The sequence below is a fragment of the Parasteatoda tepidariorum genome, chromosome 1 (genome assembly GCF_982258835.1).
Source record: "Parasteatoda tepidariorum strain Cologne lab strain chromosome 1, Ptep-v5.0, whole genome shotgun sequence".
Lineage (NCBI taxonomy): Eukaryota > Metazoa > Arthropoda > Arachnida > Araneae > Theridiidae > Parasteatoda > Parasteatoda tepidariorum.
Genome location: NC_141755.1, coordinates 103,115,912 through 103,134,902, shown reverse-complemented (window position 1 = coordinate 103,134,902; position 18,991 = coordinate 103,115,912). Strand labels below are relative to the sequence as shown.

The 18,991-nt window shown below is 34.1% G+C and overlaps 1 protein-coding gene across 2 annotated transcripts; it reads left to right on the top strand.

Annotated features, from left to right (window-relative positions):
- Window positions 1-377: 377 nt before the first annotated feature.
- On the top strand, window positions 378-16,170 carry LOC107447411 (uncharacterized). 2 transcript variants are annotated; one of them, XM_016062323.4, is made up of 4 exons: window positions 378-683; window positions 5,963-6,106; window positions 10,839-12,509; window positions 16,002-16,170. In XM_016062323.4, exons 1-4 carry the CDS (start codon window positions 506-508, stop codon window positions 16,133-16,135), a joined length of 2,127 nt encoding a protein of 708 aa, XP_015917809.3. In that variant the 5' UTR covers window positions 378-505; the 3' UTR covers window positions 16,136-16,170. The 2 variants fall into 2 exon arrangements, with proteins under 2 accessions (XP_015917809.3, XP_015917810.3); XM_016062324.4 differs by having other exon boundaries at window positions 379-679.
- Window positions 16,171-18,991: the final 2,821 nt, after the last annotated feature.

Sequence of the window (18,991 nt, the reverse complement as noted above, 5' to 3'; positions counted from 1 at the left end):
GTAGTCGTAAACCCAAAAATTGGGTTGGCTGTATAACGACGGTTATAAAATGATTAGTTAAATAAATATGCTAAAAAATACATTTATATTCAGTAAAATGCCCGTATGAATGACTTCTCAAAAGTTATGGATAATAGCACCATCTGATGTCCATTTTTCACCAGTAAGCCCCCCCCCCCGAAAAAAAAGAACCTGACAGGGCTCATACCGTTTACTTTAATAATAAGGAATGCAGAAAGATAAAATACCATTAGATAGATTGTCAACTTTCCATGTTAATATGGGGATGGTTTGCGAAACTGTAAACGTCATATCCACCTGTACAATCTTATCAAATCAGCGAAGGTTGTTAAGAAGTACTAAATTTTAATGTTTATCGCATAAACACAACAGAAAATTTACAGTGAGGTTGCGCAATAGGGATTCAAATGGAAACAAGCGAACAAAACATTTCTTTCTTTTTCAAGTAGAATAGCCATCGACTTCATTTCAATTCAAAACCAATATGACCCATCAAACTAATCACGCCACTTCTGTGGCTTGTTTCGCCACTTCATTTGTGATGGAGGGGATTCAACGGTGCTCTGGAATTTTCTTTTCGTGGACTTTGGACCAATCAGAAGACAGTAGACAGAAAGCAGCAGTCCCTTTTGTTGTAGCTCGTGCTACAGCATATATCGTAAGTAAGTCTCTATTGTTGTTGTTGTTGTAGTAGTTCATTTACGTCGCACAAGGGGCTATTGGCGACGATTTGGGAAGCATCCCTGAGGATAATCCGAAGAATTGCCATCACAATTTTGGTCCTTACTTAATTTAACTTTTCTATTTGTTTATTAATTTTTCTTGCATTTTCATTTTTATTATTTAAATTTTGGTTCTTGATTAAAAATTTGAAAAAAAAGTATCGAAATTAATTTTGGTAGGTACTTTATTTACGTTGCACTAGAACTGCACAAGAGCGGCTATAGGCGACGGTCTGGGAAACATCCCTGAGGATGATTCGAAGACATGCCATGGCAATTTTTATTCTCTGCAGCGAGGAAGGCTCCCCTGCTTTGGTAGTTAGTCAACCTGCACACGACGAAGTCGAGCACTTTAAGTTACATCAGTTTAACAAGGACCCATACCGCACATTCTCGGACTCTGCGCAGACTGATTCAAGTGGTCACGCACTGGCACACTGACCGCAGCCAGTGATGCTTGACTTCGGTGACCTGTTGGGAGCCGTATCATAACGATCAGTGCACTGCGGGACAGGCCTCTATTGACATTCGCTTTAAAATACCCTCCCACCGAGCTAAGAGAAAAAGCCCACTCGTAATGGACATCATTTTATTCATAACCCGTTTCTGTTTTTAAATTTAATTATTTACTCGATCACCTTTATCGATTGCATTTAATAGAAGAGATTCAAAGGCATCAGTTAGAAATGTCACGAAATGATAAATTATATATTAAAAGTTATAAATGATAAAGTATACATACCTAACACGGAAAATTATTTTAATTTCATAGTCTTTGACAAGAACAAATATTTAATTCATCATGGGGCTAATCACATGATGGAGTTCTAAATGTTTCCATGCTAAAATGCTTATTTAGTTTTCTAATAATTATTTAAATCTATTGTTTCTTTTTTTTGCAGTCTTTTAACTTTTTTAGGCTTAAAATAAAAGTAAAAATAATTGTTTTAATTTCTGGAGCATTTGGATGATTTTTCTATGATATCTGACTACAGAGATAAAAATAATCATGGAACATCAGGAACTGAAATGTTCCGAACTCATGTTTAAGCTGGACTGTTTAATTTAATAGTTGTCGGTCAAATTTTGAATTATAACTAAAATTTAATACATAAAGAGCCTTGACAAAATAGCCAACATCTCTTGAAAATAGTTAAAATTTAAATCCAAGTACTTCCACTAGGATAAAGCGACGAGTAACAACTAGGCGGTAAAAAAAAATTGGTTAATATAATTGTTTAAAACTAAATTGGAGGTGTTAGAATTGGAGGAGAGGTTGATGAACTTTTTTTCATTTGCCCGATATAACTCGAGATAGTAAACTAATGATAAATTAGATGTGTTTTACACATAAAAAAAATAAATTTCAGCTTAAAACTTGTGTAGTATGTTTTCTTTTAGCTCCCTGTATTTATTAATGAAATAAAAAAAATATGTTCATTTTTTGAATTTTTTCTACCAAAATTTTTTTAAAGAAAGCTGTTAAAGTTTATAGTGCTGTACAAAATAATTTTGAAAGGTGACGAATCTAATCGCTAAGGGTGGCTAGTTCTTAATATTGATTTCAAAGTTAATATAGTTACTATAATTCACTAATTTATTTTCATGCGTTTACTGAACTAATGACCCGACTTTAGAATTTTTGACTAGCTTCTTAAGCTTTAAGCTGAAAAATATTTCACAAACAATTTATGTTTAAAAGCAAGAAAACCATTAAAAGAAATTAGCCTCATTTACCGTAAGTGTAAAACTAAAACTAATTACAGTTTTCATAAAGTGTTGTATAGTAAGTTAACATTATACGATTACTTTTTGAAATACAATAAACAAATAAATAAACAACGCATACATTTTAAGGCCCTTAACTTGATAAACAGATTAGATAAATAAATTGATTTAATATAATAGGGTACTTCCACTTCAAAAAGAAGAAGACCTCCTATACCTACACATGTGACCTATGACGCCTGCGCCAGCTAATATTAATCAGCAAAATGGCGTATTAAAGTTGAGCTAAGTTTCTATACATAAGTTAAAATGTTAATTAACGGATAAGTTAATTAAATATAGAACTGTATCGCAGATCGAATGTGTTGCAATATAATTCTTTCTCGACTACTTTTTTTACTTAACTTAGATTTATTATTTGTATATGTATTTTATTGTAACCGTGATATATTTTAGTTTTGTGTACCTGGCAACTTTGATGCATAATTAGTTTGCTTAAGTTTCACATGGCTTCGCGCCTGTCTTTGTGTTAAGTCTCTGTGTAAATATATAGTGAAAGAATTGAAATCTTTGTGAAAGAATCTTTGTGAAAGAATATAGAATGTGTCACTCAAGATAATTGATGGGCTTAGCTTACTCGAAGTAGAATGGGAAGAACAGTTGGTAACGTAAACAAACGCCACGTATCAACAACCAATCGGGATCGAGATACCCGCACTACGTCACTTGCAGGCATTCCATTACTACGAAAAACACGTAAAAGTGGGATCAATTACTTTTCATTGAAGAAAATAATGCACGCGTTCAAATTAAAAAAAAAAAAGAAAATTAAAACAAAAATTAACTAAAATGCTTCCCAGTAAATTATAACCTGCTCTCACAATTTTCTCTAGCAGAAGTATGGTAAAAAGTAGCATACGAAAGTAGCATGGTAAAAAGTGCAGCACAAGAAAATATTTTCATACCAAAATGTCTTCTTTATTTATTGCAATCAAAATAATTAAACAGAGCGTTTACAAAATGCATGAAAAAAATAAAAAGTGGGAGGTGGGAAATATTGTTGTAGTAGAATTTTGCGACTTTTTCCTCCCTCTGAAATGGAGAAATAAACCAGAAAGGAACATATTTAATCAACAAAAAAACGTGGCAAAAGAGATTTGTCATAATAATTTTGGTGTCCCTCAATTCGCATTTATTTTTTAAAAAAATTGAGAAATCAAAAAACACTGTAGAAGTTGTTGATATTGTAATTTCTCTGACCCCTATAATCAATTTATAAGCAAAAGAGAACTATATTTCATCAAAAAAATACTGGAAAAGAAATCTATCATTATAATTTCGGTACTCCAAATTTGATTTTAATTTTAAAAGGAAATGCAAGCGAAAAAAAACAAACATTGTAAATGTTATTGATGTAAGCAATTTTGGCGCCCCCTTAAAACAGTTTATACGTTAAAAAAAAAATCATCGAATCAGCAAAAAAAAATTGAGAAAAAAATACTTCATAAAAGAAAAAGAATTATCATAATTTATAACTTTCAAATTTGCATAAAATCTTCAACAACAAAAAAAATTAAGGCGAAAAAAATATCGAAAAAGTTGCTGATGTAAACAATTTTATCAACCTCTGAAATCCATTTATAAACAGAAATATATATATATATATTATATATATATATATATATATATATATATATATATGTATATATATATATATATATATATATATATATATATATATATATATATATATATATATATATATATATATTATTTTATTTTATAACCGTCGTTGATCAGCTGACCCAATTTTTGGTTTTTCGACTACTAATATTCAACACGGTAGCCTTGTAATTTTGAACCCAATCCAGAAAACAAGAGAACTCCTGGATCAAGTGCTGTGAGAAATTTACCTTCGTGGAGGACTTTTTGATGGAGCAACCCAGCATTTGCGTTACATGGAGGGGAAGACCATGAGAATCTCCCACGGTTAGGTTGGCAGCAAGGGGACTCTATTTATCTATCATCTCTATTATCTAATGAAGATATTTCACGTATTTCACAAGCCGACTGTGGTATTCGTATCCACCAGCTATCACTGGGATTCGAACCCGGTTCACATTATTGGAAGGAGAACGGTCAATCCCCTGAGCCATCGTGGCTCAAAAAATATTTATTAAAAAAGATTTTTCATATTAGCGTTGCCACCTTAAATTTGAATTTAATTTAAAGTTGAAAAAACTGTGTTTGTTGATACTTGGTTGTCCCTTAGGAAGTGACTACTGGATTTCACTGTATATGAATTAAAGGATTATTCAAGCTTATGGTAATATATACATTAGGGAATATTATTTTAAAATTAAGATATGCAGAATCTGTTTTTTAAGAATCTGTTCGTTATCTTATCTTAAACGACCTTCATTCGACGCGTTAACTGAAGGTAAGGAACATGGAAGCCTTCAGAAAGAGTCAGAAATTACTTCTATCCAACTCTTAGGCTACATGCAAGGAACTTCGATTCCACCAATTAAATTTAACCCACTTCGAAATTTGTAAACATTGATTTAAACTGTGGTTGCCCCCCCCCCTTTTACACGGTGGATGCTACAGAAATTCTTTCAATTTGTTTTTGTGGAATATATAGTTTTATTCTGGAACTATATACCAATATAAACTTAATACCCTATAAACTTGTGTGATGGCAGCCCTATCCAAAATAAACATATCAGCTTAGCTAGAGGTTTTGAGATGGCAGGTGATGCAATACACCCTAGGAGGCAAAATCAATCATCAAATTTAACAGAGTCTTATACACGGTTCAGTCACATTAATGTTACCACCTGCCAAAAAAGAGCTGTGATGACTCGGGCATTGAGCGTTAACCCTTCCATTGAGGTGAACTGAGTTTGAATCCCAGCGATGGTCGATACGAATTCCCATGCAGCTTGCACCGACCCATGCAGCTTGTACCATGATGCGTCTACCACTGAGAATGCTGAGGACATCAGTATCCTCAGTGGTAGACGTATCATGGATTAGAGTCCCCTTGCCGCCAGGCTAACCGTGGGAGGTTTCCCTCTCCATGTAACGCAAATGTGGGTTAGTTCCATCAAAAAGTCCTCCACGAAGACAAAATTACAAGGCTACGAAGTTAAACATTCGTAGTCCTAAATCCAAAAAACTGGACCGGCTGTTCAACGACGGTTATAAACAAATAAACATGTCAAAATAGCCACCCCTTTTAAGAGATATGAGACACGCAGAAAGATAGTCGATTAGGTTGTCGAAGGTGTTCACTGGTCTTGCCGAACCCAGTGCTGTAGGTTGAAGATCCATTGAATTTACAGCTCACACCGATGGTGACTCCAGTGTTGCAGGTTGAAGATCCATTTCGCGTACAACCCACACCGATAGTTACACCAAAGGTGTTTATGATTTACAAAACATATGAGTTGCAGATATAATGTATTAATGAATGTTTTTTCTGTTAGGTGTAGTATTCAAAGATTTCCTTCGGAATCAAAGTGTGGAAAACTCGCTCCAGTGCGGAATCTTCCTGGGAATTCTTGGAACAGCCCTCTCCTACATCAGCAGTGACTTCATCTGGATGACCATCTGTTGGGGAATCATATTTGGTAAGGAGTCGCTTAACTTGTAACGACTAGAAGTTGAATAAGGGGTCTTGTTAGAGTCGGGTAAAATATAAAAACAATCTACCAAATGATGGAACTTTTAGCAGGACCCGCGTTAAGGATTTCAAATGATTAGCCAGTAAATTAGCCAAATATCAAAAGTATATAAAATGTAAATTCGAAGCAATGGATGGGTATGGTAGGTACTTTATTTACGTCGCACTAGATATGCACAATTGGCTATTGGCAAAGGTTTGGGAAACATCCCAGAGGATGATTCGAAGACATGCCATCACAGTTTTGATCCTCTGCAGAGGAGATGGTACCCTCGTTTCGTCAGCCCGACGACTTGCACGTGAAGTCGAGCACTTAATGAGGACTAATGTCGCCTACCCGAGCTCCCTTCGTAGAATGATCCAAATGGTCACCCTCCTGCACACTGACAGCAGACAGTGATGCTTGACTTTGGTGTTCCGCAGGGAAGCGTGTTTTTACGACCAGTCCACTGCGGGACGAGCAATGAATGGGAGAGAGGATGAAAAATGAAAATGTTTTATAGTCTTTGAGGGAAAGAGATAGGAATAGATTGGAGTTAATATTTAATAGTTTCTTAGACTGAAGCAGTAATATAAGGATAAACCTTAGACAGCATAATGTTATTATCACGTTATTGTATATGCTAGTGGCATAAGAAAAAATATTTTCTGCAAAAATATTTGAATGATAATATGCATTTGTTATTACATAATCTATTTTATTGACTCAAACTGCAGGAGAAATAATAATAAACTAGGAGGCTCCGCCCCCTGCTCGCTTACGCTCGCCAACCCCCGAGAATTGCTACGCAATCCTATGTGGTTCAAGCCGTGAACCATGGCTCGCTGCGCTCGCTCGCCAATGAACACAATGTTCTAGCACAAAGACATAATATATTATCATCAAAGACATAGTATTTTATCATCAAAGACATAGTATTGTACTTATGTAGAAGAATTCTACCAATGTTCTTATTGGCTTTTAAAAAAGTATATTAGCTATTTAGATTGTACATGGTGAAAAAATCAAAACATTAGCTAAATTAGAAACATATTAGCAAAATAAATTATCAAATATTGCTTCACTAATATTCTGCATTTTAAAGCGTGAAAATTCAATGCATAAATAAACGCGAAATATAAAAAAATTCAATGCATTCAATACAAACACTTAAACGTTTTTTAGACGTTTAGGTAGCTCCCAGTAGAAAAATATCAATTCAACAGCGGCGTTTTAAAGCATTCTCACTTCAATTAATTAATTAATTCCTAATTCGCGATCGCAACGAACTATAGGGGGCGTTGTTGTATGAGACGCTTACCTGCGATTTCCATATGAACCGTCATTAAGTTACTCTGGAGACGTCGTTAATGTAGCGTGTAGCATTGCAACGTTCCTTCTTTAATGTGGCTTATTAAATTTAAAAAAGAAAAATGCTTCATCTTCTTTCTTGTACAACCGAAAACAAAATGGTATCTCTTTTTATTAGAGAAGGAATATCCAAAACACATCGGAAAAATATTTGTACATTAACAGAAAGAAATATGTATATTCTTATAAGAGTTAAAACCTAATGCCCGAGAAATAGTTGTACTAAATTTAATGATCTAACATGAAAGGCCTATTTAAACTTTACATTCCATAGTTTTAAGAATCATATTACTTCAAAAATTAAAATGAACAAAAAGTATACATAAGCCTCATAATTTTATGAAATTTAATTTTGTAAACAACGTTTTTTGACAACAATTTTTATCAAAAAATTTCAAGTTTCAATAAAAATCATTATTTAGAAACTAAGAAACGTAAAATAAAGAATGCTGACGAAAGAAAAACAAATGAACAATTCTTTTTTGTCGCCATTTTTAGTGCTACGAATATTCGTCTTTGGGATTTGCCAAAAACAAAACAAGATGCAATTTTATTTTTTCAGGAGGGAAATATTTTACCGAAAAAACGAAAATGTACCAATTCCCACAACATAAAACTTTATCTTGGCAAACGTACGTTTTGGAAATGTTATTTCATTTGGAATCTTATTCATCAGAGTTCATATGGCGATATGATTGTTTTGAATCTATGATAAACTCTATATCGGCTCATTTTCCACCGAAATCCAATTAACTATTTTGATTTCAAATAAAGTGTTTTATTTTATGAACTGTCGCAAAAATTTTAAGTGTAGATTGGCGGCACTTAAAAACCGCCAAATCTGTAGCGGCGGTGGCGTTAATACGTCGTAAGTACCGAATTTTTATTCCATACTTTTCTGAATCATATTATTTCAAACATTGAAATATACAAGAAGTATACATAAACACATAATGTTATATCATTTAATTTTTCAAAAGTATTTTGAGAACAATTTTTATTAAAAAATTATAAACTAAAAAACGGAAAATAAAGAATTCTTAGGATAAAAAAAACGATTTTAAGAATTATTAACATTGAAATAAAAACTTTCATATTGTTTCCTTTTTTATTATTCTTATAGTTCTTAATCAGACGTAAAAAACCATTCTGTAGAGAACCATCATCAAATGAAAAAAAAATATTTACACTCAAATTTTTTATTGTAAAAATCATTGCACTTACCTGATTTATGATTCCCGGAGAATTCCAAAATGATAAGTTCCTTGTTTGAAAACTTTATTCTCAAATAATAGATACATAGTTTATCCCTTCATTACTTTTAGATAACATACTACACAGCAAAATTTTGTAATTGATATGAATTTGAATATGTAGCTAAAAACAGAATAGCTGAATTCTAGTTGAACTTATTCTTTCAAAATTAAAAAAAACTTATCAAGAAAACGATTTAAATTAATTAAGAATCAGCACAAATGGCACTATTTCAAGTAACTTGGATAATTTTTTATTGTTGTTTTCCGAATTATATGGATACAGAAATATATACTATTCTATAACGAAGAAGAATATGCTATAACTATTACAATTCTGTATGTTCTGAATTCATATTTATTCACTGGAATGACGAAAGCAATGTTGACTTCACTTTAATTCGTAATGAATTGAAGACAGAAGAAATGCATTTTACCTTAATACACACATCTGTAACAGTATCCGAAATCGGAAGTCATCAGTTGCAAGTTTGTTGATAATAGAAATTAAAAATTATTGACGAATTTTTCTTCAAATGTTTGGCGTGTTCTGTTCCTGAAAGATTTACTAATATTCTGGAGATTTTTTTCAAGTTCTTCGGCCTTTTCCTTAGGGAAATTTTGTTTCTTATTTGCTGCTAAAAAATGGCGTCTGATTCAGTCAATGACTTTGATGGAACTAAATGAAAACGTGATAAATTAATGTCCGATATTTACAGGCTCCCGCTAGACGGCGTACTCGAGCGTTGCGATCGCGAATTGAGTTTAAATTAAATAGTGTCATGTTTTTAGTGCATGAATCTGAATTGAACAACCTGATAATGCTCACTCTGGTTATTGTTATCTGGTTGCTCACTACGTGCTCTTGCGCGCCGAATCCAATCAATTAGAAATGAAAACTGTTGCTATCGCGAGAAAAGAAATATCATCGGTTTTATTGATACATACATACATACGTACGTATTAGCGTTTTATATAATATAGATAGATAATTTTTTTGAGCGATATCACGAGATCATGCAACGAACGTGATGATGTGCATTTTATGATTTGTCTCATGCTTACATAATCTCTCTTGTTACTTACATTACCTGGATTTAATATAATTCTAATTGGTTATGCGACGTATCTAACGGAACTTACCGAAGAAAAAATACAGGATTTCTTCAGAAAAATTCCCCTTGACCTTTTTATTTATTTATTTTCTTTCAGGATTGAGGGGAATGTATATTTTTCTTTATGGCAAAAGAAAAATCATTCACCATTTTTTTCGCCGAATTTACAATTTTATCGCATTTGGTGAGATGGCGAATGCTAAGCCCTGCTTGGGAATAAGGTAAGAGATACTGCTAACATAGGGCCGTCTTAAAAGCAAGCAGGGCACAGAAATGTTTTGGTAACATATCATACTGTTTAAAATCAACTTCGCATACATAAACATTTTTAAGATATGATGCTATCATTTTAACAAGCACATTTTTATCACCCCAAAAAAACTCCATTTAATAACTTCATTTTAAAGTAGTAAAATAGATTTCAGCTGACTTTTTAAATTTTCCTGGTGATAAACTATTCAAATTGTTTGTGTTTGCATGATAATCAATTACTATTTATGGAAAAAATGCACATTTTTTACACGAGAATATATTTAATTTAAAAAATATATAATGCAATGCATTTGCTCTTTGTTTTTTTTTCATACAATACATAAAAAGTAATATTCTCAAGTGCGCCCGTAAAGACGGTACTGTCATAACATACACACCAGTTGATTCACAGATAATTTCGCAGTACTGAAGAAACTCAGGTGAGGTGGCCAAGATCGAATTTCAGAAAAAAACTAGCCAATTCCCAAACTTGCATCGAACACAGTGGAGACGAATACTACACCCAATTGTTAGAGTATCCTTAACATTGAGCTAGGCTTTTGTTGTTTTAAACGCCATGTACTGCTAATACGTACTAGTTTTAGTTGGCATGTTTATCCCAATGCTTAATACAGGAGTTTCCTTATTAAGAACAATACCGAAAATTTCCTTTTCAAAACTAAGCATCATACACTATTTTGTTTTCAGGAGCTGGAATCGGCATATCTTCTCCAGAACCTCTAAAAGTGTCTCAGAAGTTTCGAACTCAGCCATTTCTTTTCCTTATATGCTGCGCTGCACCTAGTTTTGCCTGCATTCTTCTCCCCTATTTCATACAGTTCCTCCTCTCCTGCTACGGACTCTGCGGTTGCCTTCTCATTCTGTCTGGAATTGCAATGAATGCCGCCCCATTCATCATGGTGGCATCCTACAGGATTCGGTTCCAGCTGTGGAGGATACGGAAAAAATACGAAATAAACGACATCGAGAGTCAAAAAACTTCGGAGGACAATGAATGTTTTGAAATGGAGACTTCTTCAATGCCTGCTCAGCCAGATTCGTGCATTGTTGAAAAGAATTCCATTTCTCGTAAGACTACTCTTCCACATAAGAATTCCAATCTGTTGCCAATACAGGAAGCAAACACAGAAATTCAGATCCCGTCCAGAAAAAATACGGGATTAGTGCCCAATGGTGGAGCTGCGCACGAGAAAGATTTCAGCGAAGAAGATGTTTTGTTTGAACTGAACTCAAGCGCTCTAAGAAACCAAAATTGCAGTGGTTGCAGGAACACAGCATCTGATGACACTATCTCGTGCAGGAGCAGAAAAGCAACCATAAGAATCAATCCCTTACCAAGCGTGAATTCATTTTCTAATAAGGCTTTTTCGAATGATGATGAACACGACGCTGGGGCTGCTGCTGAGAAATTACATAACGCCCTTTTGATAGACTCAACAACCAATCTACCGAATAACGGTATTCTTAGGAACAAGGGAAGCGATACACCTAGAATACACACCAGTACTCATCAAGGCGATTTTCTGGTGGTGAAGACGCCATTAAGCAATAGTTACCCTTTAGAGATTAAGGTTCATGTTGTTGAATGTACATTTACAGAGGACGATGTAAGAGATGGAAGACTGCTTACCCAAAGCGTGCCAAACATTAAAAAAGGCGGTTACAGGAGGCATTCGAATTCTCTGATTACCAGCCAATACAACAACATTAACTTCTCTTCACCTAATTTTTCGAAAAAATACAGCAAACCTTCTAACCTGTATGGGCGTTCGAGCAACCCATCTCCCAATATGTATTTGATATCCGAAGACGACGAACTAGCAGTCGACTCGCCGAGCAGAAACAACGACGCAGCACTCAGTTCCGCTGCAGTCGGGCAGCAAAAGAGTCAGACGATGAGTTCTTTGAAAAAGATTTTCAAGCCAACGTGCCTCGTCGTCATTTACGCTTTTGTCATACACGAAGTGACACTGGTGACGCTGCTCACTATTTTTGATGATCACATAGACGGACTGGTCTCTCCCGCTACAGGCGTTCTGCCAGCCTTCGGTCTCGGTGGCATTCTGGGAAGGCTGAGCGTGAAATACTGGGGTGACAGGCTGTTGCTGGAAGGTTCTCACGCCACGTCAGCCTTACTCTTCATTCTGGATGGAGTTGTGGTGGCAGGGATATTATGGTCGCCAAACATTTACTGGATTGGAGGATTTTATGCCACACTGGGATTTCTCGAGATAGGTATATCCACTGCAGTGTGGAACCTTGTATCCGACCATATTGAAGTAGACACCAAATCAGCACTCTTCACTGCATGCAAACTTCTGTGTGGAATATGCTCTTTATTTGTTCCTTATACTATTGGTAAGTTACATAGACAATATACTTTAATATTCTATTTCGAGAGGCGAAAAAAGAGCGCCAAACTAAACAAGTTTGGCGTTCAGTGATAGTCCATTATCTATATATATATTTGTCTTGCACGGCCACAAAAAAAGCCTCATTACAACTCCCCGAATGGCAACGCTAGAAAATCGACCAATGATTGCCGCTAAAAATGTGACATCCCAAATCCTATTTTTAAAAATGGAAACTGAAATAACAATTCAGCTGCGGCAATCTCATACTATTAAGCTAGGCAGAAGTGAGTAGTCTTTGTCGATAGATCTCTATTTTAGTATTTTGTCGAAAGCGCTTTTTTTCACGAATTCATATATTACGAATTTATTTGACGATTTTTGATTTATATCACGAATTTGTTTGTTTTATTATTGTTATTAGTTATTCATTGAAAAATGAGTCTCAGTCAATGAGTCTTTATTTGAATTCAAATTTATTTTAATGACTTAGTATTTACTAAAAAGATGTAATTTTTTTTAAAAAAAAAGTTGTTATATGGATTTGAATGATTGTTTTGAATTCTTAGAATTATGTGCATTTGCAATGTACCTAAATTAGTATCGAGCTTGATTTGCGAAGCAAATCATATGAGATTGCGTAGCAATTTTCGGGGATTGGCCAGCGTTAGCGAGCAGCGGGCACAGCCCACTAGTTTATAGTAATAGATACTATTAGTAGCGTGGTTAGAGGTACCTAGTATACTATTTGAGTACTGAATAGTATTTTTACTGCTCCCCGAAACGGAATAGTACCCAATATACTAACATAACTGTAAAATACAGTTTGGTTTAAATTATAAAATAGCATTAACATATGGGGCAAAAGTTATCAGACGATAACCAACTAAGGGCTAATATTGCGTTACAAAAATCTTTGGGTCCAAGTTGAAATCAGTTTAGGCTACCTATGGTAGAAATGTATGATTTGATAGGTTAAAAAATAAGTTCTTTGAATTTTCATGACGTTTTGTATAAAAAAGTAAAGGAAAATGTTACGACAAAATTTTGTAATACAGATTATCGTTACTGTGCTTCTAAAACTACTTAAATCAAAAATAGTTACTTTTCAGGAGACACAAAAAGACAAATTTCACTGGAACACATTTTCACTGGGTGGTAAATGACATTGGTATATTCTTAATTTTTTGTTCAATTTCATTTTGTAAGTAATATTTATGTTACTGTGAATGACAGAAATGGGTGGTTGTTGACTTCCTCCAGTGAATGTTGACAATCACATAGTCGCTTTGGTAAATGTCCGAAATGTATAATAGGTATAGTTAAGGTATACACTTTGCTGATGTTTTTTTAAGGTTCAGCGCCACTGCCAGGTATACATTTGCCGGTACACTCTACACCGATGTTTTTTTAAGGTCAAGTGCCACTGTTCAGTATGCATTTAACCGGTACTCCAAACACTGATGTTTCTCTTAATCTCTCCTCAGCAGATAATAAAATATCGAATACATTATCAACGAATAAATAATTATCAAATCGGATATAACAAATATTACGGACATGTGACTATGTGATTTTTGACATTCACAGGTGAAAGTCGACATTCTCTTGATTTCGGTCACTCACTTTAACATTTACAAAATACCTGATGGAGAGAATGGAAGCGATCAACGAAAATTGTCCCGTTTGGGGTGTTAAATAAAAAAGGACTCGCTCAACGTTTTCGTTTGGTGCGGTGATTTAATATTTATTGATGCAAACTAGTTTGGCTTCAAAACAAATAACTAAATATAATTTATAAGCGAATTCAAACACAACGTCATAATATTACATATTTCTTTAATTCTTAGTAGTTGGGATATGTTTAATTTATTTTCGACTTTTTGTCCGCTATGGATTATGGTATGTTAGAGAAAACATGACTGTAATTATATCATTGACAAGGTCACCAGTGAGCCCCGGATTGTGATGATTTTGGACTTTTTTAGGCTATTTTCTTAGTTTTTTGGTGATTCTAGAGAATTTTTTAAAAAAATTATACAGAGAAATTTATTTTATATACAGAGATGTATTGATAGAGTTTATAGATAGAGAGTTTTTAAGAGAGCATTTTTTGAATTAAATTTTGAGACATTTTTAGAGCAATTTTTTTAAAGTTCTGGGGACAATGTAGCGTTGCTGTCGCTTCTTAAGGGGCAATGACTCCCCAAAAGAACACGAGAGGCTATTAACTCCAGGATTCCTGGTTGATTGCTTCTTCCACACTTAGATGAACTTTGCCTGATTATAACCGTCGTTAAACAGCCGACCCAATTTCTGGGTTTCAGACTACTAATGTTCAACTCAACAGTGTTGTAATGTAGAACCCAAACCAGAAGACAAGGGAATTTCTGGGTTAAGTATTGGGGGAAATTTTGCCTTCGTGGATGACTTTCTGATGGAACTAACCCGCATTTGCATTACATGGAGAGGAAGACCACGAGAATCTCCCATGGTTAGCCTAAGTACAAGGGGACTCTAACCCATGATATATCTACCACTGACGATATTTCACGCCAGCACTGTGGTTGGTGCAAGCCGGATGCGGAATTCGTATCGACCAACCATCGTCGGGATCGAACCCCGGTTCACCTCATTGGAAGGCGAACGCTCTATCCCCTGAGCCATCTCGGCACAACTATGCCTGATTGAAATGAAAATAGCAGAAGACTAGATGGAGATCTAATTTATTTTAACATCGAATCTTGGGAGAGGAATCCTCAAGGGGTGGTAGGTTTTATCATTAAAACTCTTTTTGCATATATATAAAATTAATTACCTTACCCGAATTAATTGGACTGCAGAAATGCAAGTCCAAACAAATTAGGATAGATAAAATATATTAAAAGAAATACTTTTCGAGCATGCGGAAAAGAAAATTTGACAAGTCGGCTCACCTGCTTCGAGCTCGATCAACAGTGGAATGTGCATAGATCCGGGTATTCGAGTTGAGCATGGTTAACGGTTACAGTTAAAAAAGTGCTAGGTGCAAAGCACCACGAAAAAAGAAATTTGAAAAGCCGAAAGTTTGGTAGGTACATTATTTGCGTCGCACTAGAGCTGTACAGTGGGCTATTTGGACGGTCTGGAACACATCCCAGAGGATGATCCGAAGACATACCATCGCAATTTCTATCCTGTGTAGAGGGGATGGCTCCCCTGCTTTAACAACCAGACTAGCTGCTCGCGAAATTGAGCATTTTACGGTAGAACAGTTTAACGATGACCGATACCGAGTACCCACGGCTGATCAAAGTGGTCACCCACCAGGTTTCTGACTGCAGTCAGTGATGCTTGACTTCGGTGTTCAACTGGGAACCGCGTCTTCCACTGCAGGACCCGAAAGGTTGAAATGCGGAGGGTATTGTGATAGCATCTTCACGCCCATTGACAATATTTTTTTTTTCTAATAAACATCCCTTAATAAGAAAGAGATCACTGAAAGTATAATATTTTTCAGGTCTATCACGTGATGTGATGGGAGAATATGACGGCCTCCTCCAAATCACCAGTGGACTCTCTGTGTTGTGTGCCATCCTCTGTTACATTCTTCCCAAGTTTAGTTTCCACGTAAAGCACACCAGGGGAAGTTGATAACGCTTTCTTATTTAATAAAATATTTTTTTACATTGTTGGCTACTTCACTTTTTGCACATAAAATACAAAGCAAGTTCAATAGTTATTAAAATAAATTCAAGAACACATTTATTTCCCATCAGGTCACACTATTAATAATTATATCAGTGTGAAAAATATTATAAAACTGTTCATGCTTCCATACACGAGGCTTGAACAGAATTCAGAGAAAAAAATGAGCACGACGTCATGGGTGAGTTAAAGGGTATTTTGTTTTCCCAAAAGCTCTTTCAGTCACTCTAGGGTTCCGTTAAAAAGGTCGCACAGGTTTTCAGTTTTTTACAGCAACAATAATTTTTTAACCCTGTATTTTATCGAGTCAATGGATGGTGTTTTCTACATTAGGGAGAGCCTGCAAGCTTTTGACTGCTTTTCGGGTTACTGTTTATGGTGTGTTTTAAAGCCATTTGGCTTGCAACGTGATCATTGTGTTTTGAGACTCTCTAGAGTAGTACATGTGTATTTGCTACCTGATTTATTATCTGCGTTTTAAAAAAGAATCGTCATTTGAACACCTGTTATTTGAAGGGGAAAAAAATCTAAAACACTACTTACTTGTTAACAATCTATAAAAAACTTCGAAATTTAAACTCAAATGATAATTTTTAAACTGAATTGAACCCAATGATATCAATCTATTAATCTCGCTGCTTGAACAATATACTTACACTAACGTATGATGGTGTAAGGCTTGCACCATGAAAAAACAGAATGGTGTAAGTAAAAAGTAAAAACAGTAAAATAAAGTAAAAAGAGGCCAAATCAAAACTACCCAAAAAGCGTGTTCTTTCAAAATCTAGCAACCATGTCACCTTTCTAAACAACATATCTTTAAATTAAAACAAATTTCCACTTCAAACTCACAAGAATTACTTAATATCTTTAATATCTCATGAATTATATAATTTAGAAATTATATAACCTTAGAAATTATATAATTTATATATTTTATTAGAAACAAAATTATCCGTTGGAAAATATCGCCTCTCAGAATAAGCTGTAGTAAGCGGCTGTATACTTTCTAACCGGAAGTAGACCAGGTCAAGAGCTCGAGAATGTTACTGTTTACATTTATATTGAAAATACCATCCATAACACTGGGAGGATCAATTTTCTTTTTTGTTTTCTGATGCATGGGACTCTTCAACAGATCTTGGATACTTCCGCATCGCTTATTTCAATTCTACGATCGGTTTCTCTCTACAAGCTACATATTTTTACGTAATTTGTTCGTATAACCTGAACCAGCACTCTTTAAAATCCACTCGAGTGATTAACAAGTGTCACCACTTCTCTGGTACTTAGGGCGTGGTAGAAAGAAGATGATAATACATTTCAGCTAGGGATGCGCAAGTCATGTGTTTTATGCCTTCAGTGTCATATTCAATGTAGCAGACAATTGTACAGAACGTATACGTTGCTTGCAAACTTGCACATGTAAACAAAACTGAAAATATGATTTTGAAAAAAATCTGTTGCTTTCGGAACAACGCTTGTTTCAGATTGGAAATCACCACACCCAAATTAGGTAAGATTAAATACTTCCATGAAGGCAACAAAAAGTTTGTTCCCCAGTGTTGACCATTAATATTTAATGCTTCGATTTAATGCGGAAAAAGCGAAAGAGAAAATAAAAATAATAAATTCTTTCTAAAGCAATATATTGAATAAATTGGAAAAAGGACAGGCATTTATATAATTGTATTTCCTTTCTAATTTTTTTAATTTAAAATAAAATAACTAAATTCAACAATAGAGAAATGTTTTTTCCCTGTTAAGCATTGTCACCGTTCTTTTCAACGAAAATCATAATTTTATTAATTTATTCATTTTAACCTTCAAGTATTCACAAAAAAGAAAAAGAACTAGAACTAGTTTTGCCTCCAGATTAGTAAGTTCAACTGCCTGACGTAAAACAAGCAAACTTTTAAGACTATTATTGACAGAACAATGAAGACATTATTTATTCCTTTCATTTGATGTTTTCAAAATAATTAATGATCTTCTTTTCATAAAAATGTTCAAAAATAGAGAAGAGAAGAGTTCAACAATAACAAAAAAGCGTGTTGAAAGCGAGTATTTTTGAAATGTTTCAGAAATTTGGAAGGTAAGTAGAAAACCAAGAAACTGTTAGGGAAAATTTTTCCTCTTTTTAAAGAAAATTGAAAATACGTCGTATTTTAGGGCTAGAGAAAATAAATCGAAGTACGATAACTGAGTAAAGTAAGACAATTTGTATCCCTTCTAAAAAGATGCAAATACGTCATATTTTCAGAGTTCGGCAAAATAAATCGAATTAAGATAGCTATGCAAAGGAAAAAAAATGTTTCATCCTTTTTAAAAAATGAATATACGTCATATTTTAGGGTTTGGCAAAATAAATCGAAGTAAGATACTAAGTAGTGTACGAAAGTTTTTTCTCCTTTTAAAAAAAATAAAAAATGTCATATTTTAGGGCTTGGCAAAATAAATCGAAGAGAGATAACTACAAAAAGATAAATAAAAAAACAACAACATGTTTTTAAACTTAAAAATTTGAGTGAGATCAAAGTTTCATTTGCATGTTTTTTCTCTGAACTAGACTTTTATCCAAAGTTGGCAAAGTCATAAATGATATTACTATGCTACAGTGCAGTCTTAAAAAAATAAAAAATTTAAACAAATTACATTGAACAAACAAGCTTTCAAAAACATTTTGGGTTTGTGAAAAATAAAATGTTTCAGTATGGAAAAAAAGTAATAATAATAATAAAATTACAAACATTTTATCTAAATTAGAATTGTAAAACTTGGGTGGAGTAAACAAATTAAATC